Here is a 17711-nt window from a genome sequence, read left to right on the forward strand (position 1 = left end):
AGCCGATCAATTTTATATTTTTCCAGGGGTTTTCCATGACCAGGAACCTAGTCTATATACCTTTCCATGTTTTTCCAGGACACATGGGAACCCTGCTTCCTTTTTACATATGCAGCCTTACATATTACATTTTCTGTGGGCTGTATGGACGCTCTTGCCTTTGCCAGACTGACAGCAGGTTCTCCAGGTTGTTCTGCTTGTCTTTAGCTTGCTGTACGTTCTTCTCGTAGCTGATCTGCAGCGCTGACACCAAACGCTCGGCCTGTTCTCTGTCACTGAGCCTTCGAGCAGCGGCGGACAGAGAAAACAAGGTCACCTTCATCCTCTCCAGACACTGACCGACATCCTGCGGGAGACAAGACAGCCGGTCAAACAGCACGACCTGTGGTATGGCGAGGAAGAGGCAGGACTGAGACATGGCTTTGTGGTTGACCATCACATGTTCTGGAGGAGTAAATCCACTGACTTTTTGCCTCTGAAGTGAAAGAAGAATGGAAAGAGGAGACCAGTTTACTACCATGTGGTTTTGAAGGGCTTTGTAGGTCCCTGATGAGGAGGTGCAGGTCTGGATGGGCTGCTCCAGTTTCTTCTGTAGCTCACTAAGTGCTGTCTGTGCCTGGAAGACAATGGAGACCACAAAACACAGGGTTTACTCAGCTGATTGTCAAAACCTCAAGACAGCTTTCTGCCACATGGATCTTTCATGATACTCTGTCTTGCCCAATTCTCATTGACAGTGAATTCAAAAAGGTGCTCCCTCCCCCATCCAGGTGGTGTGGGGTCTAGTCCGTTGCCTACCAACACGGGGGTCGCCGGTTCAAATCCCTGTGTTACCTCCGGCTTGGTCGCGGTCCCTACAGACAATTGGCCGTGTCTGCAGGTGGGAAGCCGGATGTGGGTATGTGTCCTGGTCGCTGCACTAGCGCCTCCTCTGGTTGGTCAGGATGCCTGTTTGAAGGGGAGGGGGAACTGGGGGGAATAGCGTGATCCTCCCACATGCTATGTCCCCCTGGTGAAACTCCTCACTGTCAGGTGAAAAGAAGCAGCTGGTGACCCCACATGTATGGGAGGAGGCATGTGGTAGTCTGCAGCCCTCCCCGGATCAGCAGAGGAGGTGGAGCAGAGACTGGAACGGCCCAGAAGAGTGGGGTAATTGGCCGGATTCAATTGGGGAGAAAAGGGGGGGGGTGGTCCTGTCCAAAAAGTGGACGGTCCAATCACAGCTTGGACAATGATCTTTATCTGGTGTACTTGTGCTCCCTCTCATTGCTCTTAATCAGTGTGCTCACATGCAAATTTAGAACTCATCTTTAATCATGGTGCTTTCAAGTTTCTTCTAATTCGTGTAAAGCGTCTCTGAGTATAATGAAGTGCTATATTATTATTATTATCATTATTATTATTATTATCATTAATCAGATTAAGGCAATCATGTCATTAATGCAACTGCCACGTAAACATCCATTCATTTTCCAAGCTGCTCATCGTAATGAGGGTCACAGGGTGCTGCAGCCTATCCCCGTGCTCACTGAGCAGAAGGCGGGGAAGTCCATCGCAGGCAAAAGCCACGTCATCTCATCTCATCTCATCTTCAGCCGCTTTGCCAGGGTCGGGTCGCGGTGGCAGCAAGCTAAGTAGGGCACTCCAGACTTAATTCAAACTATCTCAATCAAACAAAAGTCTAAATCAACACAAGCATGATGTAATTAACAGCTAGATCTTTTTATCAATCATTTGATTTACTTTGATTCGTACTCAGTTGTCTAAGAGACCAACATTGCAGTTAAAGTAATCACATTATTGCCTTAATCTGACTTGAATGTGAACTTGTGTATAACATAGTGAGTATCACCAGTGTACCTCCTGCAGGCTGGTGTTGAACCTCTGCTGGTGAGAGGAGTTTTCCTCCAGCTGGGAGTCGAGCTGCGTCAGGCTCTCCTTCAGCTCTTCCCAGTAGCGGCCGATCTGCGTCAGACGGGCCTTGATGCGAGCCGTCTCGCCCGAGGACACAAAGTGTGCCAGCACCTGGGAGTCCGCCTCCAGCCGGGACAGAACCTCGGCCCGGTCGCTGAGCTCTGAGCTTACTGCCTGGATGCCAGAGAAGGAAAGGAAAACAGATGAGACTGTTGACAACACAGACATGTTTGTGTATCTTGTAATGTATGTTTTTCGCCATTACTTCGGCGCCCCCCCTCCGTGTAGCGCCCCTAAGCACTGCATATGTTGTATACCCCCTTTATGTGTCTCTGATGCCGTACCTTCACTGTGTTGATCTGCTGCTCCAGAGGTGCCAATGAACTTTTCAGGGTGTCCAGCTGTTTTTCCTTGTCAGATATCCAAACAGAAAAGGCTTCAAAGCTGCTTCCAAACTGTTCCCACTGAGCTTTCATTCCTTCAAGAGTCTTGACACTGAAACAGAGAAGAAGCCGTTAGAGCTTCTCAAGGGACACGATTGTCTTAATGCAGAGGTTATGTCTTTTCATGTAAAACCAGTTAAATGGAATGAACCCAGTTTGCATTCTATGCTTATGGACTTTTCAAAAGTTTGCTTTAAGTTGGCTGGACATCTGCATGGAACCATGGCAGATGTTTAATCTTGACGCCTTACTCTTTCTTGAGTCTGGCCTCCGCTTTGTCCACTTGCTCGGTGAGGGAGCGGACCTGATCCAGGAGCAGAGTCCTGTTCTTCGGACCGAGCTGGATTTCAGTAGCCCTCTTCAGTAAAGTGTTCATATGGGAGGCCTCTGCCTCACACTGTTTCAACAGCACCTGGTTTTGACAGACAGCAACAGCAACAGCATCATTCTCCCTTCACCTATACCAAAGCTTTTAGTTCTCATAACTGTTATCAAGTGTCTGTTGGGGTTTTCACTGTGCTATCACTGTAACACTGCTATTACCAGTAGGAACACCAGTGTTACTATGATACCACCGGTTATAAAGCAGTCGTAACACTGCTATTACCAGTAGGAACACCAGTGTTACTATGATACCACCGGTTATAAAGCAGTGGTAACACTGCTATTACCAGTAGGAACACCAGTGTTACTATGATACCACTGGTTATAAAGCAGGGGTAACACTGCTATTACCAGTAGGAACACCAGTGTTACTATGATACCACTGGTTATAAAGCAGTGGTAACACTGCTATTACCAGTAGGAACACCAGTGTTACTATGATACCACTGGTTATAAAGCAGTGGTAACACTGCTATTACCAGTAGGAACACCAGTGTTACTATGATACCACTGGTTATAAAGCAGTGGTAACACTGCTATTACCAGTAGGAACACCAGTGTTACTATGATACCACTGGTTATAAAGCAGTGGTAACACTGCTATTACCAGTAGGAACACCAGTGTTACTATGATACCACTGGTTATAAAGCAGTGGTAACACTGCTATTACCAGTAGGAACACCAGTGTTACTATGATACCACTGGTTATAAAGCAGTGGTAACACTGCTATTACCAATAGGAACACCAGTGTTACTATGATACCACTGGTTACAAAGCAGCGGTAACACTGTTATTACCAGTAGGAACACCAGTGTTACTATGATACCACCGGTTATAAAGCAGCGGTAACACTGCTATTACCAGTAGGAACACCAGTGTTACTATGATACCACCGGTTATAAAGCAGTGGTAACACTGCTATTACCAGTAGGAACACCAGTGTTTCTATGATACCACTGGTTACAAAGCAGCGGTAACACTGCTATTACCAGTAGGAACACCAGTGTTACTATGATACCACCGGTTATAAAGCAGCGGTAACACTGCTATTACCAATAGGAACACCAGTGTTACTATGATACCACTGGTTACAAAGCAGCGGTAACACTGCTATTACCAGTAGGAACACCAGTGTTACTATGATACCACTGGTTACAAAGCAGCGGTAACACTGCTATTACCAGTAGGAACACCAGTGTTAGTTACTATGATACCACTGGTTATAAAGCAGTGGTAACACTGCTATTACCAGTAGGAACACCAGTGTTACTATGATGCCACTGCTTTATAACCAGCATTACCACTTCTTGACACTAGAGGGCTGGTGGTCTTCCTTACAGGGCTCTGACTGTGTGCGCTCTCCTACCTACACGCCACTGCTGCTTTACGAGTGGCAGCAAATGAACTGTTGGTGCAGCTCCTTCAGTTAACTCTTTTAAAATAGATTAGATAAATGTTGGTCAACAAAGGACTTTTTATACAACTATAAAGCTGAGTTGTGAATATTGTGAGTATTGTGTGATTATTTGTGAGACTATTGTGATTTTAATAACTATATTGTGGTTCTTTTTTGTATGGTTGTTTGTTTTGATTTGTTGAGTCTGGTGTAGAGGACCTGTATCCTGTGCCAGAAAATTTTTAAATTAAATTAAATGAATTTTTTTGTGGTTTTCTTGCCCTCTTGTGTGTGTTTAAGTGGGAGAGTACTGCTGGCGTTGTGTGTGGCTGCCGCTTCTCCCTCTCGTAGGCCCCCTTCCCATCCACCCCTGTATGTCTGCCCCCCTTCCCATCCACACCTGTATGTCTGTCCCCTTCCCATCCACCCCTGTATGTCTGCCCCCCTTCCCATCCACCCCTGTATGTCTGCCCCCCTTCCCATCCACACCTGTATGTCTGTCCCCTTCCCATCCACCCCTGTATGTCTGCCCCCCTTCCCATCCACCCCTGTATGTCTGTCCCCTTCCCCTGTATGTCTGTCCCCTTCCCATCCACACCTGTATGTCTGCCCCCCTTCCCATCCACCCCTGTATGTCTGCCCCCCTTCCCATCCACCCCTGTATGTCTGCCCCCCTTCCCATCCACCCCTGTATGTCTGCCCCCCTTCCCATCCACCCCTGTACGTCTGCCCCCCTTCCCATCCACCTCTGTATGTCTGCCCCCCTTCCCATCCACCCCTGTATGTCTGCCCCCCTTCCCATCCACCCCTGTACGTCTGCCCCCCTTCCCATCCACCTCTGTATGTCTGCCCCCCTTCCCATCCACCCCTGTACGTCTGCCCCCCTTCCCATCCACCTCTGTATGTCTGCCCCCCTTCCCATCCACCCCCGTATGTCTGCCCCCCTTCCCATCCACCCCTGTATGCCTGCCCCCCTTCCCATCCACCCCTGTATGTCTGCCCCCCTTCCCATCCACCCCTGTACGTCTGCCCCCCTTCCCATCCACCTCTGTATGTCTGCCCCCCTTCCCATCCACCCCTGTATGTCTGCCCCCCTTCCCATCCACCCCTGTATGTCTGTGTTATGTTTATCTGTTGTCTTGTTTCACCCCGTTTAGTGTAAAGCCACTTACTGTTAGAAAAGTGCTATGTAAATTTAATTTATTATTATCATTATTATGATTATGATTATGATTATTAAATTTGAACCTTTTCTTACCGCCTGACTATGAGACTGTGTGTGACCCGAGACTACTTTGTCTCAACACCAGCAATGAGCATCAACACCAACCCCATTACATACATGTTGTCCATGTCACTACACACGTTACATAATTTAATCAACTTGCCCAACATCAGTGCTGGAGCAACATGTGCTTTCTTTCTCTTTATGTGAGATGTGACCCTTCCCCCTTAGTGCTGATGTGTTCTGCAGATGAAATGGGCTTCTCTACATTCTTTTCCAAATACAAGCTATACTCCTAAATAACAAATGGAAAACGTGAACTTGGAGTAATGACATTTGATCTTCATTCAGAGAGGTCTTTTAACTAAGCTGATCTGTTCATTTTGTGTTTCATAAGCCTGGACAGCAGAGACAACCCAGCCACCGAGGATGCACAAGCCAGTGCATTCTTCGTGCCGGTCCCAAGCCCAGATAAATGAGGAGGGTTGTGTCAGGGAGGGCATCCGGTGTAAAATCTTTGCCAAATCAAATATGCAGATCATAAATCAGATTTACATATGAGATCGGTCGAGGCCCGGGCTACCGACGACCACCACCTGTGCTGTTGGCCAGCAGGGTGCTGGTGGAAAGTATGCTACTGTTGGATGAAGGAGAAGGAGATGGAGAAGGAGATGGGGAAGGCATGTCCAGAGGCAGCAGGGGAGGAGGAAGGGTAGGAGTGTGGAGGTGAGACTCAGAACTTTGAATGTTGGTACTATGACTGGTAAAGGGAGAGAGCTGGCTGACATGATGGAGAGAAGAAAGGTAGGTATACTGTGTGTGCAAGAGACCAGGTGGAAGGGGAGTAAGGCCAGGAGTATCGGAGGTGGGTTCAAACTCTTCTACCATGGTGTGAATGGGAGGAGAAATGGGGTAGGGGTCATTCTGAAGGAAGAGTATGTCAAGAGTGTGCTGGAGGTGAAGAGAGTGTCAGACAGAGTGATGAGTATGAAGCTGGAAATCGAAGGTGTATTGCTGAATGTTATCAGCACATATGCCCCACAAGTTGGGTGTGAGATGGAGGAGAAAGAAAAATTCTGGAGTGAGTTGGATGACGTGGTGGAGAGGGTACCCAAGGAGGAGAGAGTGGTGATTGGAGCGGACTTCAATGGACATGTTGGTGAAGGGAACAGGGGTGATGAGGAGGTGATGGGTAGGTATGGAGTCAAGGAGAGGAATGTGGAAGGACAGATGGTGGTGGATTTTGTGAAAGGATGGAAATGGCTGTGGTGAAAACATATTTCAAGGAAAAGAGGAAGGCCAAAGAGGAGGTTTATGGATGTGGTGAGGGAGGACATGCAGGTGGCTGGCATGACAGAGGAAGCTGCAGAGGACAGGAAGAGATGGAAATGGATGATCCGCTATGGCGACCCCAAACAGGAGCAGCTGAAAGTAGTAGTAGTAGTAGTAGTAGTAGTAGCAGTAGTAGTAGTAGTAGTAGTAGTAGTGGCCTGGAGAACAGAAACAATAAAAAGATGACACAAACAGAGAAAGATTGATGTCACTTACTCGGGCTTGGTCCACTTCAACAGAAAGACTTTCAGGGCTGCTGAAGACCAGGTCTCTCTCCATGGCCGAGCGAGCTTTATTAACAAAATCCTGTACTGCCTCCTGCTGGCTGTCAAACTCCTGCCAGGCTGACAGAGTCACCTGAGCATGAAGAAGATCAACAACCATTAAACTCATGCATGTCCCTCCGACAGACAGAGATAATATAAAATATATATTCATTCAGATAGATGTTCCTAAGGTTTTATAATACCCTGATAAACCCTCTTCCATGTCTGAGTGTCTCAGGGGACAACCCACTGATCCCACGTACTACGTGAACTTGCTTAAAACACTGGTCTGATTAGAGTACACAGACAATCGGAAGGATAAATGTTCTCAGCATACTGGTACATGTGGCATCGTTTTGGGCAGCAAACTGTCACAAATGCTTGAAGAAACAAAAAAGCAATTCAGGATCAAAATACTTTCCAACACACAAGAGTTCCGATGTCACCGATTCAAGACACCATGACAGCGAGTCTCAGCTCCAGTCACGGAGGAACAGTACTTGTGATTTTCTGTCCTTCCAAGTATTCAAGCCAGGTGAACATAATGTAGCGAATTCAGAGAGGGAAGCTGGAACCGCCTCAGCCGGGACGTGAACCCGGGTCTCCCGCAGCACGGGCGACTACGTTAACGTTCCCTCTCTGAATTCGCTACATTGGTGTCAGAGGTGGGATGGTGAGACCGTCAGGCCATCAGAAGCGTGGGCGCCGCGAGGAGCGAGGGAGCTGATACCCTGAAGCGTGGGGGTGTGCTTCCCAAAGGAGGGGGGTAGTGTAACAATCATGGATGAATAGACTCGCTAGCCCTTGGCTAACGGGTTGGACCCTTTAGTCGACTGGTTAACGTAGTCGGCCGTGATGCGGGAGAGCCGGGTTCGCATCCCGGCTGTGGCGGTTCCCGGGCTGCCCTCCGAATTCGCTACATCAATAGGCTGAGGGGTTTTAAGGGATGGGGTTGAGACCCACTCCACTAGATAGAGTTGAGGCTCAACAGCCGGTTCTGTGTTGGAATCGGTTCTGTGTTGGAATCGGTTCTGTGTTGGAATCGGTTCTGGGTTGATCAAATATCCAGGTTTGATAAGCTCTGAAATAAACGACTCTCTTATTCAACTTTTTTTCCACAAAATTTACAGACCTTTGTTCTACATTGGTTGCTGTGGCGATAATAAAACCACATTCAGCATCACAGTAAAAAGGTCATTAAATCTTTACAGTGGATTCAACAGGTGATAATTTCATGCAGTTATGATGATGTCATATGGGCTCGTCTACGCCCACACAGAAACCATGCTTCATTTTGTTTACTTCTATGGTTGATCTGGAAAAAACTGAACTTCTGGAAATCAAAAATACCAAAAGGTCGAGTATAGGATGGAATGGATATGCATTCAATAAACAGATTTTTTTTAAATTTTTCCCCTTTTCCTCCCCAATTGTATCCGGCCAATTACCCCATTCTTCTGGGCCGTCCCGGTCGCTGCTCCACCCCCTCTGCTGATCCAGGGAGGGCTGCAGGGCCGCTTCTTTTCACCTGACAGTGAGGAGTTTCACCAGGGGGACGTAGCACATGGGAAGATCACGCTATTCCCCCCCCCCCAGTTCCCCCTCCCCCCCGAACAGGCGCCCCGACCGACCAGAGGAGGCGCTAGTGCAGCGACCAAGACACATACCCACATACAGCTTCCCATCCGCAGACACAGCCAATTGTGTCTGTAGGGACGTCTGACCAAGCTGGAGGTAAAACGGGGATCGGCGGTTCAATCCCCATGTTGGTAGGCAATGGAATAGACTGTCATGCTACCCGGACGCCATAAGCAGATTTGATAGTGGATTCAGAAGTTATCAAAATCCAACCCTGGTACTAAGACAACTCCTCCGGCCTGCCGCGTTTGTCCAGCAGCCCGTCCCTGGACAGCTGTCTAGAGAGCTAGCTAGAGTCGCCTCACCTCCAGGCTTTGCTCCTGGGCGTCCATGTTGTGCTCCATCTTACTGAGGGTGTTCTCTAAAGTCTGCAGGTCCTGCTGCAGAGACTCGCCCAGACCCTCCTCTGCCTGAAGCTGCTGCCCCCTGCTGATCAAATGCTGCACCTCCTTTCTCTTCAGCTTCAGACGCTTCAACAGTTGCTAATAATGAGACACATTCTCAAGGTTAGATCATGTGTTTTTGCAAATGGATTAGTTACTGTCAACGTAAATTATTTAATTCATTCATTACCTTATCCAATTCAGGATAAGGTAATATAAGATAACCTTCATCCCCAAAGGGACATTCAGAAGTAGATAGCCGCAAAGAGGGTAAAAAAAAGATGTCAACAGGGTAGAGTGACAGACAGACAGACAGACAGACAGACAGACAGACAGACAGATAGACAGATAGATAGATAGATCAGCATATACACATATATTCTGCATATATATATATATAGTGGCAAACGTAGAAGTAACGACAAAGGTAACTTTGCAGCCCCTTTATTGAACTCACGCAGAAACAAGAACTTATGACAAATGTGACACAATACATGGGGGTCATCTACTCGAACAACAAAGTTGTTCAGGGTTTCAGTACCAAGGTTACACAACACAACAGAATAACAACTACAATTACACCACAACACATAGTAATCACATAAACACATGAAACCACATAAAACACTTACAAAACATTTAATAACAACTGACAATCTGCACGCAGTGCATGATGGGTAAAACAGGACAATTGGCACAATTCTGACGGGGTAGCAACTTCGCTACATTACCCCCTCCAGCGTGTCGCCTGTCCTCAGCCGACAACAAAGTCCCTATAGCGAAGGGGAAGCCGTCTCCGCCGCCGCGGGGTCACGGGTCCCTGTTCCCCACTGTCTGTCCGGTTGGTAGGGCCTGTGGGTGTAGGAGGGACCGTCCCGGATGGGCTAAACTGATCTACAGGTTCTTCAGCCAAGGGGCGGTAAGGTGCCAAACAGTCCCGGTGCAGAACTACCACCCGCCCCCGGACACACAGTTTCACCCGGTACACAACATCCGAAAGCTGCTCCAACACCTCACAGGGCCCCACCCACTGGCTGGCGAGCTTGGGGGAGACTCCTCTCTTCCGGGGTGGGTTGAAGACCCACACCTTTGCTCCTGGGGTGAAGGAGCGGCCCTGACAACAAGTGTCATACGCCCGCTTTTGTTTCGCACCTGCCTGTTCCTGATGCTGCCGAGCAAACACTTGTGCCTCGGCCAGACGTTGTTGGAGGTCCCGCAGGTACTCGAAACCGGGTATCTTGGGAAGGTCAGTACCCGGGGGCTTTCCAAAGGCTAAGTCCACAGGGGTCCGCAGTTCTCTCCAGAACATGAGCGCGGCCGGTGTACACCCAGTACCTTCTTGTACTGCCGACCGGTACGCCCACAGGACCAGGGGTCGATGACAGTCCCAGTCTCGCTGGTGCCGTGAGGTGACAATAGCGAGTTGTGTTGTGAGCGTTCGATTGAACCTCTCCACCAGTCCGTCGCTCTGGGGGTGGAGGGGCGTTGTCCTGGTCTTCTTCACCCCCATGCATTGACACACCTCAGCGAACACCTGTGCCTCGAAGTTCCGCCCCTGATCGCTGTGTATTTCTTCAGGCGCACCGAACCGACAGAACATCTCACACACCAGCCGCTCGGCTGTAGTGGCAGCGCTCTGGTCTGGGACCGCATACGCCTCAGGCCATTTGGTAAAGTAGTCCATGGCCACAAGGACGTACCGGTTTCCATTGTCTGTGGTGGGAAATGGGCCAAGAAAGTCCACACCGACCCGTTCCATGGGGGCCCCGACCTGACATTGTTGTAGAGGGGCATGGGAGCGTCTGGTTGGTCCTTTCTTGGCGGTGCAGGCATCACAACAGTGCACAAAAAGTTCAGTGTCATGCCTGCATCCGGCCCAGTAGAACCGTTGGCGCAGTTTGTTCAGCGTCTTTGCCACCCCATAGTGACCTGCCCCCACCGAGCCGTGGGCTGCCCGTTGCACTCATTGGCACCAGTCCTTGGGCACCAGTAACTGCCACACACTTCTTGCCAGACCCGGTACAACAGTCCATCACGCCGGGCCAAGGTGGCCCACTGGGAAAAGTAGGCCTTGGTCTCCACCGACATGGCAGAGACAGCTTGCCAGTGGGGGTGTGCCTTGGCGTTGACCCACTGTCCCACCCTGGCCAGGTTGGGATCACTATCCTGTGCTGTTTGCCACTCCTGCTTGTCCATTGCCATCAGCCACGCCTCCTCTGGCTCAACCTGCCGCGTGGTGGACACTTGGAGGATTGCTCTGTCTCGCTCCTCTTGGCGCTCACAATGTCTACAGTCCTTGCAGGGATGACGGGAGAGGGCATCTGCATTGCTGTGCAGGCGCCCAGCTCGGTGCTGGGTCTCGAAGTCGTAGCTCTGCAGCTCCTCAATCCACCTAGCCACCTGGCCTTCGGGCTCCTTAAAGCTGAGCAGCCAGATCAGGGCCGCATGATCCGTCCGCAGGAGAAAGGTCTGGCCATAGAGATAGGGGTGAAAATGATTGAACACCGTGACCACCGCCAGGAGCTCACGTCGTGTAACGCAGTAATTGCGTTCGGGTCGGCTCAAGACCCGACTGTAGTAAGCCACCACTATCTCCCCCCCAGCAACCTCCTGAGACGGGATGGCCCCCAGCCCCACATTGCTGGCGTCTGTGTCCACGATGAAGTGGCACATAGGATCAGGAAGGGCCAGGATGGGTGCAGTGATCAAGGCGGTGCGGAGCTGGGCAAAGGCGGCTGCACAGTTGTCATCCCAGTTGAACTCCCGTCCCTTCTCGGTGAGACGGTGTAGGGGACTGGCAATGGAGGCAAAGTTGCGGACAAAACATCGGTAGTAGGAGACGAGCCCCGTGAAGCTGCGCACCTCACTGACGTTTCGCGGAACTGGCCATTTCTCGACCGCCTCCACCTTAGTAGGATCAGGGGCCACGCCCTTTGTCCCCACCACATGGCCCAAAAACTTGGTCTCACATCGAAGGAGGTTGCATTTCTTGGGATGCAGGCGCAGGCCCGCCCCCCGAATGGCCTGGAAGACCTGATGGAGGTTCTCTAGGGCCAGCTCGAAGTCAGTGGCATGAACCAGAAGGTCATCGAGGTAAACCGTGCACCGGTTGCGGGGAATGTGAGCCAGATGGTGAACAGGAAAGCTGACAGCACAGTTCCCTGGGGAGATCCGGTGCTACACACCAGCCTGTCCGACCAAATGCCCCACTGCCTAACATACCGTGGTCTGTGGGTAGGCAGTCCGTGATCCAGGCCACCAGGCCGTGGTTTATCTGCATCATTGAAAGCTTTTCGGTTTGCCAGGGTGGCTAGATGGTGTTAAAGGCGCTGCAGAAGTAGTCCGTCCATCCGTCTGTCCAGCGGTCCCATCCCATCCCATCAAGGAGTCCCGTCCCATCCCATCCATCCGTCCAGGGGTCCCGTCCATCCATCCAGGCAGTGGGATAGACTCCATCTTTCCGGAGGCCACGCAGCACTGTGAGAATCTTGTTCTTTGACTTCTCCAGCGCCTATTGGTAAAGATCTTCTACCAACTTGTTCTGTCATACCTGCTTGTTAGACACAACGCCACTTCTTCTTCAGGCTCAGCACTACCTGCCCTATTATCCTGCACCTTGCCACCATAATACTAATGTGAAATGCTATGCAGCGTAAAAGCACTACAAAACAGTAATCATTAAAATGAGCAAATACGAAAATGTTCATTATTTGGATATTCATGGATCTTAAATACACCAATCAAGATGACTTGATTTACTTTGACTTATAAAACCATCAAGATACTTTCTAATCAATAAGTTGAGTCCCACATATGGAACCAGTTAAATTCATTGATGAGAAGCAGTGTGAGCTGCCAGCTCCTACCTGGTGAACGAGGAGGAGTTGTTGGGCCTCCCTGACAGTCTGACAGTCCAGAATCCTGCAGACCTCCGACTGCACCTCCTTCTGGCTCTGCACCAGCTCCTCCAGAGTCCTGCGCACCTCCTCCCTGAACTGCACACAGTCCCCCACGGCCAGCACCTTCTTCTCAGCCTCAATAATACATGAATACATGAATATAGCTTTTATATCGGAAGAAGTACTCTGTATATAAAGGTCCCAAACAGTTAGACTTGTCATGGTGGCACAATTTAAAGTTATTGCCACCCTTTCAAGGTGTTATGTGTAATTCTATTGCGCAGCGATAACCAGTCTTACTGCCTTTCATCACTAGAGGGTGTTGTTGTACCTACTTATTTATTGGTCAGTGCAAATCCTTAGCCATCATGTTGCATAATAACTCTCAAAGGAAACATCACATGACACTTAAATTAACTTGCTACGTTGCAATGTGGTACCCGATGGCAACACGACCAGTTGTTAGCCTGTTAGCCAACACTAACAGAGATACCACCTCTTTCCTACTGGCATGAATTAGTGGTCAGCATGTTGGGTGAGTGTTGAATACCTCAATTTAATCTAGTCACCAAACATCAGCGATGGAAACATATGTTTTTGAATATAGTCGTAACAATCAGAATAATTAAAGGAAGAAGTGTTTTTGAAACCACAGTGATAGTGTAATGCATCAAGGGTGCGATTTTCTATAGGGGAACATAATACTTCCAGCTAAGACACCGATAAGTGTGACATTATATCTGAAGCATTCCCTATCTTCATTTACTTTTTCAGCTACTTGTATTACCGAGTTTCCTTAGCTTCTAGCCATATTCCTGCCTACATATGACAGACAGGGTGCTTATTCTCAATAATTCCTGTACACATGTTGTCCTTCCCATTCCCTCAACTCACATTTTTTAGATCTTATAGGAGGGTTTCTGTGCAACGTCATCACAGAGATGCGCGTGCAACTAGGCGGCAGAAAGCAGCTACAGCGCAGAGATTTTAACCAAGATAGAGCTCAGATACAGCAGAGATGGTGCGCAGTTGTTGTGCAATAAACTGCACAAACTGCCAAAAGGATGGGTGGAAAATGTTGAACATTTTCATTGTTGAACCACTTTGGTAGCTCTCAAAGGATGATGCATCTCATAATCTTTTGAGAGCTACCAAAGCGGTTTTGCCCACTGGCTGCACACGCACCCAGTAATGTTTGTAAACAGGAAACCCGCCTATAGACTCTTTCAATCTTATTCAATCTGTTAAAAGGGCCACATATTCTAAAGGGCACATCTTAGTCTTCATACTCTCATCTGGTCTGTCTCGAGTGTCTTAATCTGGTGGGTATGTTTGTAACTGGCCATAAAACTGTTGTTGTCAAAGTTCCACTGCAGCTCTCTATTCCCAGTCTCTACCCTACAACATGCTGTTGCATTCTCAACGCTGGTTCTGCTCTTAAATTCTGTGATGCTTTTAATTCATTACACTTTAATTCCACTACATCACCTCTCAATCCAGAAGCACTGTTAAATGTATTCCATGATCAGTGCCTATCCATCCTCCACCAAACTCCACCATTTAAAACTAGGAAACTAAAATCAAATAACCTTCCCTCGCTGAACGATCACACTAGACTAGAAAATCTGAACGACGATGGAAGGTCAACAAGTCCAAATTAACACATAACACCCTTAAAAACCAAATGTTAATTTACAAGGAAGCAGGTTAAGGATGCGAGATCAGTTTACTTCTCTGAACTGATAACTAGAAATAACCATAATCCTAAAGTTCTCTTTAGGGTAATCGATTCAGTTATTAATGGTCCCTCCATTTCTTTTTCTGAACCTGATGTGGAGCTGTCTGAAGAATTTCTCGCTCATTTTGTAAATAAAGTGGAGAATATCAGGTCCCAAATCCAGCCGGATCCTTGCATTCTTTCCATTCCCCATGTTAATTCTGCCTCTTTTAGTTCCAACCCTTTAAGATTTCAGTCTGAGAGTACAGTCCCCAATGTGAACTCCTCCTCCTGCATCTTAGACAGCACCCCTACTAAGCTATTCTATTCAAGGAGGTATTTTCCACTGTTCACTCTGATATTCTGCAAATTCTTAATAATTCTCTGGCCTCTGGTTCTTTTCCAGACAGTTTTAAGCTCGCCATTGGTCACCCATTACTGAAGAAAACTAACAGGGATCCCCTGTCCTTAAGTAACTACAGACCAATCTCCAAATTGTCTTTTTTTCAAGATTTTTCCCTTCTTTCTCTCCCCAATTGTATCCGGCCAATCAGCCCACTCTTCCAAGCCATCCCAATCTCTGCTCCACCCCCTCTGCTGACCCGGGGAGGCTGCAGACTACCACATGTCTCCTCTGATACATGTGGTGTCACCAGCCGCTTCTTTTCACCTGACAGTGAGAGTTTCGCCAGGGGGACAAAGCACTTGGGAGGATCATGCTATTACCCCCCCCCCCAGTTCCCCCTCCCCCCGACCAGGCGCCCTGACTGACCAGAGGAGACGCTAGTGCAGCTACCAGGACACATACCCACACCCGGCTTCCCACCCCCAGAAACGGCCAATTGTGTCTGTAGGGACGCCCGACCAAGCCGGAGGCAACACGGGGATTCGATCCAGCAATCCCCATGTTGGTAGGCAATGAAATAGACTGCCATGCCACCCGGACGCCCCGAACTGTCTTTTTTATCTAAGGTTCCGGAGAGAACAATTTCATCCCAACTGATTTCGTTTACGGACACTAATGGTGTTTTTAACAGTTTCCAGTCTGGTTTTAGAGCACTTCATAGTACCAAGACAGCGCTAGTTAAGGTCACTAATAAGTGACTGCTCGATATTCATTCTTTTAGACTTAAGTACTGCCTTTGACTGGCCTGCCTGCAGTCCAGACCTGTCTCCCATTGCACATGTGTGGTGCAATATGAAGCACACAATACGACAAAGGAGACCCTGGACTGGTGAGCAACTGAAGTCGTACATCAGCAAGAATGGGAAAGAATTCCACCTACAAAGCTTCAACAAGTAGTGTCCTCAGTTCCCAAACGCTTATGGAGTGTTGTTAAAAGGAAAGGTGGTGTAACACAGGGGTGAACATGCCTCTGTCCCAGCTTCTTTGGAACGTGCTGCAGCCATCAAATTCAAAACGAGTGAATATTTGCAAAAAACAATAAAGTTTATCAGTTTGAACATTAAATATCTTGTCTTTGTAGTGGATTCAACTGAACATAGGTGGGAAGGATTTGCAAATCATTGTATTCTGTTTTTATTCACGTTTTACACAACGTCCCAACTTCCCTGGAACTGGGGTTTGTATTTACACTTTTTTAAAATGGATCTCCAGTAGACATACAGAAATCCAGTCACAATCATATGACAAGTCAGCTCCCTGAATCAAGCACTCTTCTCACCTGTCCGTGTGGAGTACAGAAATAAACAGTCCTATGTATCATGTACAATTGGTTCCTTTCACACTTGGCAAATCTTTGCCCAAAATGTATCTCAAATTAACTGATTAATTTGTCTCAATAACATGTCAGCTATATTTATAGTTGAAATTTAATGTATGTGTGACTGGATGGCTTTCTCACCATACAATATGCATCTTAACGCTGAGTGTGAACAAGGTCTTGGACTGTACTAGACTGCATGTGAGTGTAATTCAACCTGAGTGCAGATTACTGGACTGCTGATGTACTGCACTTAGTCTAACATAACTCCCTGAAGGGAATATAAATTAATAAAACATCCTGTTGGCTTTACTTACCTTGGACAGGGAGGCCAGGAGGCCCCTAAAATCCGCTGAGAGTTTGCTGAGTGCTGCTCCTTGTCGCTGGGCATCGCTGTCGGCACAGATCTCGATCAGGGCTGCCATGCGGGCCCGGAGCCAGCCCAGGTTCCCCTCCTGCAGCTCCACCTCGTTCCTCAGTTCCTGGGGAGAACAATTCAGCGTAAGAAGGAGCTCACTCCTTCCCTCCACATTAGCGACACTTACATTTAGTGAAGCATTCCTGTGGCGGTGAAGAGGTGGGAGTTGCTTACTGTGATGGTGGTCTTCACCTGCCCGTATCTGCTGGGGTCGCAGGTTCGGTTCCTCAGCAGTCGGAGTTGGCTCTCTTTGGAAATGAGCCAGCAGGAGAGATCAGCGTACCTGATAGACAGACAGAGAATTCACCGTCTTTAAAAGTGCCAGGATCAGACTACACGAATTTAACTCGATTTTGACATAATTTTGTCGTCACCGACAAAGTTACAGCGTCGGGCCTGTGTCTTTACCCTGTGTAGTGTATAACAGTGATGTGGCGTCTGGGACGCCTCACGACACCCCGATGAAATGTCTAGCATGTCAGAGTGTCTTGTATTTTCCTGCCTAGTCTGACAACTCCTGTGACGTGTTCCTTGACGTTGACCAATAGGATGACAGCCTGCTCTCTGGTGCACATATGTACACATGGCAGGGAAAGAGAGATGATGATGCTGTTGCTGCTGTCAGGGGGAACAACGAAACCGAGAAAAGGTTTGTTGAGCCGTGGCAAAAATACCCTTGCATGCACTTTTGATGTTTCTTCGAGGGAACACCACGACAGAGTCCAGAAAGAAAAATGTTGACAAGAAATAGCGGAGGCACTTCAGCAACCCGGTGAGCAGCTGGTTAAACTAAACTGGGTTATGAGCAGCTGGTTAAACTAAGCTGGGTTATGAGCAGCTGGTTAAACTAAACTGGGTTATGAGCAGCTGGTTAAACTATGCTGGGTTATGAGCAGCTGGTTAAACTAAACTGGGTTATGAGCAGCTGGTTAAACTATGCTGGGTTATCAACCCAGTGAGCAGCTGGTTA

At 48.3% G+C, this 17711-nt stretch overlaps 1 protein-coding gene across 2 annotated transcripts in view; it reads right to left on the reverse strand.

Annotated features, from left to right (window-relative positions):
• The window catches only part of syne1b (spectrin repeat containing, nuclear envelope 1b), a 394236-nt gene that overhangs the window by 304161 nt on the left and 72364 nt on the right, over positions 1–17711 (reverse strand). For both annotated transcript variants that reach the window (XM_056296155.1, XM_056296154.1), the window contains 10 exons: positions 16916–17024; positions 16641–16805; positions 12850–13017; positions 8906–9082; positions 6913–7053; positions 2609–2769; positions 2259–2409; positions 1861–2088; positions 518–616; positions 159–346 (listed from right to left, as the gene is read on the reverse strand). In XM_056296155.1, the coding sequence (XP_056152130.1) occupies positions 159–346; positions 518–616; positions 1861–2088; positions 2259–2409; positions 2609–2769; positions 6913–7053; positions 8906–9082; positions 12850–13017; positions 16641–16805; positions 16916–17024 (1587 nt within the window). The remainder of the gene's footprint in view (positions 1–158; positions 347–517; positions 617–1860; positions 2089–2258; positions 2410–2608; positions 2770–6912; positions 7054–8905; positions 9083–12849; positions 13018–16640; positions 16806–16915; positions 17025–17711) is intronic.

The sequence above is a fragment of the Lampris incognitus genome, chromosome 16 (assembly GCF_029633865.1).
Source record: "Lampris incognitus isolate fLamInc1 chromosome 16, fLamInc1.hap2, whole genome shotgun sequence".
NCBI lineage: Eukaryota > Metazoa > Chordata > Actinopteri > Lampriformes > Lampridae > Lampris > Lampris incognitus.